This window comes from Epinephelus moara, chromosome 14, assembly GCF_006386435.1.
Source record: "Epinephelus moara isolate mb chromosome 14, YSFRI_EMoa_1.0, whole genome shotgun sequence".
NCBI classification, from domain to species: Eukaryota; Metazoa; Chordata; class Actinopteri; order Perciformes; family Serranidae; genus Epinephelus; species Epinephelus moara.
The window spans coordinates 29,359,689-29,368,670 of record NC_065519.1 but is presented as its reverse complement, the minus strand read 5'-3'; the positions used below and the strand labels follow the sequence as shown (position 1 = coordinate 29,368,670).

At 41.9% G+C, this 8,982-nt stretch overlaps 1 protein-coding gene across 1 annotated transcript in view; it reads left to right on the top strand.

Moving 5' to 3' along the window:
- Positions 1-8,982, top strand: part of syt14a (synaptotagmin XIVa) — an 83,243-nt gene that overhangs the window by 48,923 nt on the left and 25,338 nt on the right. The window contains exon 4 of the mRNA XM_050062411.1: positions 893-1,120. Within this exon, the coding sequence (XP_049918368.1) occupies positions 893-1,120 (228 nt within the window). The remainder of the gene's footprint in view (positions 1-892; positions 1,121-8,982) is intronic.

Sequence of the window (8,982 nt, the reverse complement as noted above, 5' to 3'; positions counted from 1 at the left end):
TACTATCAAATTCACAAAAACTCTGTCTGAATACATTGCTCTTTTTAATGGGTTCAGTTGACTATTTAATCTGCAATTTCCTATGACCTGTATCCTAAACACACACCATGTGAAACTGTACGTGGGCAACTGTGCACTCAATGGGTATGGACTAGTTGTTATTATTTGATGTAATGCGATTAGGGCAACATTTAAACATAACAGTTCAAACATTTAGGACAGGCGAGGTAGTTTGTTTTTTACTTTTAATACACAGAGGCAATGTAAAGGGCTTTACATAAGGTGAAGAAGAAATGCATTAGAACATTTAAAAACACAACAACAGGACATCCATCCATCCATTTGCTGTAACTGCTTATCCTGTTATGGGGTGTGGAAGGGCTGGAGCCGATCCCAGTTGGCACTGGGCGAGAAGCAGGGTACACCCTGGACAGGTCACCAAACTATCAGATGGCTAACAAAAGGACAATACAAAAAAACATTGAAATTGAATAAATAAAATAAGAAAAACTGAAATTTATATAGACTAAAGCAATGGACTAGATAGTGAACCTCTAAATGATCATTACACATGTATTTCGTCTTCTATATTGGGAGACAACTGATTTCATCATGTTGACTTTTGACCCCCTAAAAATGAATTCAGAATTTAAATGTCTCTCATCCTTTTTGTTTTCAAGCAGCTTTAAGCTTTGGTGACACATTCATAGAGGTTCTTTCTTATGCTGGAATTGTATCTGAAATCTTTTTTCCTGTTTGCCTGTTACAAAGCAGCTCAGCAGATCTCATGTGAAGTACAGGACTGGAGCCAGCAGAGGCTGCCAGACTACCTGATCTTTTGCATCTCACTCTCTCCCACAGTAACCAGGCTATCTGTCTTTACCCCAAACAGACAAGGCCTACTCTGATGCCGACCTGCAGGGCTCGTCATCGGACAGCGAGGATGAACTGATGGGTCAGTATCAGGAAGCGGTCAGCCGCTCCCAAGGCCTCCGAGGAGGAGCCAAGGCGGCTGCTAATACCAAACACGCAGGAGGCTTCAGCTGGGAGAGCCGGCAGAAGTACAGCCCTCTGACTGCTGATTATGACGGCTACAGCAGTGAAGCCTCGGCTGACGATGGTATGTTCTCTGTCTGTGAAGTGAAATTAAAAAAAAACCGGGCGTACTTCCCTGCTAGTATTCTAGTGTTCATATAAAGAGATGGTGCAGTTCTGAGGTCAATGCACTCAGAATCATGTTGATTTTTTTTCATATTCACTTTGATTTTTTTGGTTTATTTTTCCAGAAACATCCACAAAGGATGCCTCGACAATGAGGAGTTGCACTTGTTTAATAGACTAACAGATATTTCCCCCTATGACTGCAGTAAGCTTGGGCCAATTGCACAGACTCTTCTGCACCTCCAAACCAACACACACACACACGCACACACACACACACACACACACACACACACACACAACGTACTCACTGATATACACTGTCAGTTAATCCAGAGAGGTGATCAAAGCGAAGCTCCCGTTCAGCACACTCTCCGTGGGAGGGTTGTGAAACAGTCAACTGTCTGCATAATCTGTACAGCCGCAGCCTCACACTTTTTTTTTTTTTTTTTTTGATGCATCTCTGTTTCCCATCTGCCCGACTCACCATCACACGGCATTTACCGCGGTGGATGGAAGGCAGGTTTTTCTTTTATTTCAACATAGAACAAGCCACAGGAGAACACCGGCACTGACCTATTTGGATCAGTCTTTCATTTGACAAACACACTTGATTTGCACCCTGAAAGTGAATCAATCATTCAGGGTGTGTAACATATTTGACTTCATATTGACTGCAGTCATTATTGTTATACTGAATTAATGTGTTTAGGTGGGATTGTACAACAAATCAGAGAAGATACACTCTTTTTTAAAAATCTAGTTCTAAAGGAATAGTTGAACATTTTGGGATTATCCACAACAAATGCTGAGAGTAAGATAAGATGATCAATAGTGCTGTCATGTCTGTATAAGCCAGAAGCCAGTTAGCTTATCGTAGCATTAACAGAGAGCCTGACTCTGTCCACAGGAAGCTAAATCTGCCTACGAGCACCCTTAAAGTTTAAAGCTTTAGAGGTACAGGCTAGCTGTTTTCAGGCTTTATACTAGCTGCTGGTTGTAGCTTCTTTATATTTATGGGATATACATGAGAGTGATATCTATCTAAATGTTTAATTTTTGTTCAAAACACAAATTGTAGAGTGTGAATCCCAAGATGTCAGACTAGGTCTTTTAAGGATGAAAATAAGCATGACGGGCCCACAACTCAAACAAAATGAATGAATGTCAGTGAAAGAGTAAGTGATATCTCCAGCCCAGTGTGTCCAATATAAAATGGGGCATTACACGTTCCTGTGAACCACCCATAGGCTGTGTTAGATTAGATGCTTTTTAACAATATGTCGTGACATTTCCAGCAGAATTTGTGGTGACAAAACCTGGTACTTTTTAATGATATGTGGGGACATTTCCAACCGTATTCTTGCGATGCATCCAGGTATTTTTCAATGACACATCGCGATGTAAGTAGCTGTGTTTGTGGTGATATAGCCATGTATTTTTAAACGACATGTCGGGACATTTACTGCCGTGTTTGTGGCGACAAAACTAGATGTTTTTAACGACACACCGGGACATTTCCAGCCGTAAGTGGTGACAACACTTGGTATTTTTTAACGATATGTGGGGACATTTCCAACCGTATTTGTTGCGATGCAACCAGGTATTTTTCAATGACACATCGTAGTAGCTGTGTTTGTGGTGATATAGCCATGTATTTTTAAACGACATGTTGGGACATTTAGTGCCGTGTTTGTAGTGACAAAACCTGGTGTTTTTTAACGACACATCAGGACATTTCCAGATGTGATTGTGGTGCCAAAACCTGGTATTTTCTAACTATACGTAGGGACATTTCCAACCGTATATGTAAGGACACAACCAGGTATTTGACAAATCGCAACATAATCAGCTGTATTTGCGGCAACAAAAAACGGGTATTTCTTAACGGCATGTCTGGACATTTCCAGGTGTGTTTGTAGTGACAAAATCAGGTATTTTTTTTATATGTTGGGACATTTTCAGCCATGTTTGTGGCGATAAAACCAGGTATTTTTAATTACATATCGGGACATTTCCAGCTGTGTTTGTTGTCAAAAAAGCAGGTATTTTTACAAGGCATGTCAGGACATTTCCAGCTGTGTTTGTGTAGACAAAACACTGCATGTTTTTACGAGATGTCAGGAAATTTCCAGTCGTGTTTGTAGCAACAAAAGCAGGTAATTTTTCCAACAGGTCGGGACCTTTCAAAATGTGTCTTGGCAAAAAAAAAAGGAGTGTTTTCTAATGACGTATTGGGACATTTTCTGCTGATTTTGTGGCGACCAAACTGTATTTTTTAACTTAGAACATGATGTCTTTCTAACTAGAACAAAATGATTTTTTTTGCCTAAATCTAACCACACATTAACCACAGCATTCACACATAAAATTGAAAATTGACACGTTAAGTTGTCAACATATCTGCTACATATAAATGTCACATATCTGTGGTTTGCAGAAATGTACAGTGCCAACATTTATTCTGGCAGTTGGATTTCATATCCTGCAGAGCTGTAGCAGATTGAAACATTGCAGTTTTGTTTGGACACATACAAAGATACAAATCTAACACGCTTGTTTTCAACATCCTCCGACAGAAATCAGCCGTGTGATGTCTGACAGTGTCTATCAAAGACAAAAACAATCTAATCTTTGCCAGAGTCCTCAATTGGTGAATCATGTCTTAACCAGCTTTGTGTTATATAAGACAGTGGCTTCCAAGGCAGAGTGTCTGGCTCAATCTATTTAAAGCAATGTTTGAATGTGTAGCTGAGGGATAAATAGCGCATGACATGCTTCTGACTCCATTAGTAAAGAAGAAACACACTGAACAAGGTTGTCGTTATGCAAGTGTTGCAGAAGCTGTGTGTCCTCTGAAAACCACTAGATGGTCCCTGCCAACCTCAGCCTGGGCTCAGAGGGATGGTACCAGATGGGCTGTGAAGAGATATCATCACATATAGAGATTTTCAGGTCATATTAGTTGCACACACAGAAAAACAGGAATTTGCTTTTGTACTAACAAATTTTCTGTTAAAGCAGACGTGCATCCTGTGGTCAAAATAGAAACACAATCACCTAATTTAATTTCTGTCTCACAGCCACATTGATTCTTCACTTTTAGACTTAAAGAACATGAGTTAATGAGTGATTTTAATCAAGCGACACTTTCACAAATTACGAATTAGGTGTTGTTTACTTACAGGGAAAATTAAGGCCAAACTTAAGAATATTCTCTGTTAGTTTTGTACATGTTGCCTGCAAATTATTCAAAATAGTCTGTTCAGTTTCTATAAATTAACAATCTTTTTGTTTTTTGTTTGGGACCATTTAACCAACATGTTCTACTCAATTATTTGATTTAAAATGTGCATTATTGCTTGTTTTATTGGCCTTAAAATCCAAGATACTCAGTTAACTATCTATACTACACTATGCATCTATACATCCTCACATTTGTTTTCTCACATTATATCCACATTACAGATGATTATCAAAAATCTCATGGTGTAATCCGAGATATTTGGTTAAAATATTGCGATATTTGATTTTCTCCATATTCCCTAGCCCTGCTCCAACAACACGTCTACCACTTAAGATCATTTTAATCAGAGACTGATTTGTTTTATTCTTTTGTTAGAATAATATTTGTTTATTTTTATTTTTATTTGCATTCACCTCCCTGTAAGAGAGAGTTTATCCTGTGGAGCACTTTAAGTCACTTTCCACATGAGCCCTGAATTGCTGATCATCCTTGTGACATTTAATGATAATAATAATGATGGAGATTTTACTGCGATGATGGTTTGCAGGAATGTGATGAATTAGTGGTATGAACGCTACTAACGGCTAACCTCGCAGATGTAACACAGCCAGTAAAATTTCATTTATTTTTTTTTACTGTATTTCTCATTGATGGGTCTACTGAGTAGTGAAGGGGCTCAAATAGGGATATGCAACTGTATGTTTAAGGGTGTTTCTACATCCATTTATGGTGAACTCTAGGTGTGGGAATGAAGCTCGTGCCTGTGCACTCAGTGCCACAATGATTGAGATTTATAAAACAAAATCAGATGTAGGCACGGCTTTATAAATCTGACGAAAATAATGTGTATGAATCTATGCAGAGTTTTATGGATCTGGCCCAGGGTCTTTTGAAAAAATACATGGAGGTGTGACTAGACAGCACACTGTCACTTTTAATTCAATGTATTTTAAAGAAGCAGCTAGTGCTGGATTCATTTTTGTTTTTCGGTGAAAGTGATCACTGACTTGTTTCTGTATTCAGAGCTCCTTGTTAGACAGAGAGACAGGGATTTGAGTCATGAGTGCCCGACAGCAATAATTTGAAATTTACTTGGTTTATTTATACAACAACATTTTAGCTATGCAAGGTCTTGTGTTTGTTTTTGTGCGAGTCAAATACCCTTAAAGGTTTGAAGGATTATATCGAATATTTAACGTTGGCTCAGATTATTCCTTTCTGTAAAATAAAAAGAGGGCACTAAGAACATATCCATGGAGGGTAATTTACATATGTTTGCAGTTTCTCTAGACTTTTTTTGGATCATCAGATTATCACAATCAGTTAACTTGTAATCCACGACACATTAATTCTATCTGCATCTCAGAGAGGAAGTGGAGCAACAAATCTCTCCATCCATGGCTGCACTTTGGTTTAAAGTACAAGAGGTTTGTTATTTTATTTCCCTCCAAACAGTGAAATATTATTAGAAATGTAGACATTGGTAGCTGCCATGATATAGCTGAGAGAGTACACTTCATTTCAAATAAGCCGTCGTAAAAGTTCTGAGACGCCTGTGTTATTTTCTCCCGACTCCCACCGCTGTGTGTATTTGTCTGTGAGTATGAAGAGCTTTATCCTCAGGACATATGTATTAAACATGAGGAGGATTGTGCAGAGGCTGCAAAATCAGGCAGGGCGGGTGCCCCAGTGGCACCGCAGAGCCTCCCAAAATAGGAAGTAAGCAGTGAGAAAGAAATGATCAGAGGTTTGTCTGGACCAACTTCTGCTCTCTTCTCTGAGGTTAGCGTGCTGTCGTGACCGCTCAGTGAAGATACGGTTGCATGGCAACGCATCATACTACTTCTTTCATGACTTATTTCAGTGTCAGTAAAATTATTCAGTCAAACTAGTTCATTACTTTGTCTATTAAGCTATTTTATTTGCCTGATATCAGACGGAATTGTCATCTCATTAAACTTTCTATCTTCAGTTTGATATTGCGTCCACTCTAACTGATTTCAGTGGGGAAGGGGATTCGATTTTCCCTAACCAATCACTAGACACTCATGTACTCACCTGAATCTAACACCATTTTAAGTCCACACTGATAAGTAGTCATGCCGACATACCTGATTTGCCAGAGTTTTAAGACTGAAGTGATGCAAAGTAAAAACAAACTGTGTTGGCTGATATTGAGACATGTCGATTTTGAACAGCCGTGATAGCAGCGTCTCTCCTCCCAGCTGGCCACCAACATAGACATTTTTATTTGGTTGAATTTCGGTTATTACACATCGACCAAAATTTAATGTCAGGACAACGTCTAATGCCATCGTTGATTTGACGTAGAATGCTGTGAACAAATGACGTCGAAATTTTGTTGGTTTTAAGTCGTGTTCTAACCAAATAGTTATAATCCAGCTTCTCCTGCCAACATCATATTGATGTAGAATAACAACATTTAGTTAGATCATCTGCAAAATGTCATAATGTTATTGTCCACACAATGTGAAATTCTAACGTCGTTAGACATTTAAAGTATCGTCAACCTAATTTTCATTCCAAACAAAATTTAACGCCTATGTGACACATGAGCTCAACGTATTTCTGCACGCATTTAAATTACCAAATGGAGCCAGTGAACAGGCTGTTCTCATGGACTGTTTGCACACTTTTCTCTGAATAGTAATGCACCAATAATTCATGCATAACCTACGTATTGTGAGGGCTGCGATCACGTGACCAATATGCTGGCAGGCATTAAGAAGTAAGAGCTCTTGTACGGTCCAGATAGGAAGCAGGCTGGGTGAACACAGGACTTTCTCCAGTGTTCAGAACCGCGTGAAGGTGAAGTTTGAATCATTTTAAGTAACTTTATGTTAATTACATATATTTACGTGAAGGGTACAAGGTTATTTTATTTATGGGCCACTAATTCGTAGGATTTTATACAAGCACTTGTGTTTCGTGGGATATGATAGGAACTGTTGTATGAGGGTACAATGTGGTGAAGCATAGTCATGGTCTGGGTGAGGGGTGGTAGCTGCACCTGCTGTCACCAGCCCTGACATCAACACCAAGCCGCTCACTGGCCCTCTCATACGACGACTGATGTTTTTGGCTTCTTCCCCAGTCGTTCTAGACAAATCTCGATGAGCAGCCCCCTTTTAAATGAAGTTAACCAGTTAACTTAGGTTCGGGAGCAGGGTCACACCTCAACCACACCTCTAATCACCTGACAAGCCTACTTATACCAGGCCAATCCATCCAGCCCTGTTTGTCTCAGATCTCTCAACAGATCCTCAGACAGACAGTGCTTCACGCACAGCTAAACAACATCCCTGACTAAAGTCAATACAGAAATTAGCTACTCACCCACCATGGACGCCGAATTGCACATCGGTCCACCTGATTCCGACAGCAATCTCTACGACGAACTGTACGAGACCGGTTATCCTCCTCCGGAGCAGCAACCGGACCGCAGCCAAGCGACCCGCAGGAGCCGGGTGCGTTCGGTGGTCAACATACCGCAATCTCGCCGCTCAAGCTCCACCAACGAGATCTCTCCTACGCCCAGCAGAACCCGGGCATCATCTCCACCTTCTGCGAGGATCCACCACACCGGTCGCCGCAGGAGGGATCGTGGAGGCCGGCTTCATCCCTCCGCACCACCTACCCATCGGCAGCCTCCTTCACGTCAGCGAAGAGCCTCCAGTCCACAAACACGGCACCCTCGCTCTCCGCCTCCACCTCCAACCCGGCAGTCTCCACGTCCACAATCACCGCCCGACATCAGAAACTGGACTGTCGCCGTCTCCAAAGGTTTCTGAAGGAGAAAGGCATCCACTTCCACCGTACCGACAACAAATCCAAGTTGTTTCAACTGTATTCAGCCTCCATTGCCGCTGCTTCGACCACGCTTCCCGTGCTTCCGGCTTCGACGCCCGGGCCAACCAACGCCGGCGTCACCAGCCGTGACGTCACTCAGGTCACCCCGCCACAACCACAGCCTGCAGCACCAGCCCCCCCTAGCGGGGGGGAGGTTGTATGTCCATCTGTGCCTGCTCCCTCTGTCTCTGACTTCTCTCAGCTAATCTCAGCTTTCTTTTCATCCCTGTCTTCGCAGGCTTCACAAAATCCCCGTGCACATGCATCCTTTCATCCCATCATCCCTTCCTCTACCCTTCCTTCAGTCATCCAAAACAACATGGCTTCTGCTCCCCTATCTTCTCTCACCAGCAGCACAGCAGGTCAAGAGCCCAGTGCAACAAACCAGGGGGGCTCCACCACAAGCTGTACAGCCTGCTTCCCTCTTTCCGACTTGTCTATCCTTTACTCTTACCACGTCCATTTCGCTAATCAAGCAGCCGGCCGCATACAACAATTCAACCAAGCAACATACTGGGGCACTCTCGATTCCGAGTTATACTGCCGCATCTTCGCCGCCCGCAGACTCACGTCCCTCAGTCAATGTCCCAGTGCCTAAGGGGGTGGATAAACGGGGGCGTCCAATCCTCTACCAGGCAGGAAGGATGGTCTGCAATAATTTCAACCACCTGGGCTGCTCCCTCTCCAACTGCCGCCTCCTGCAG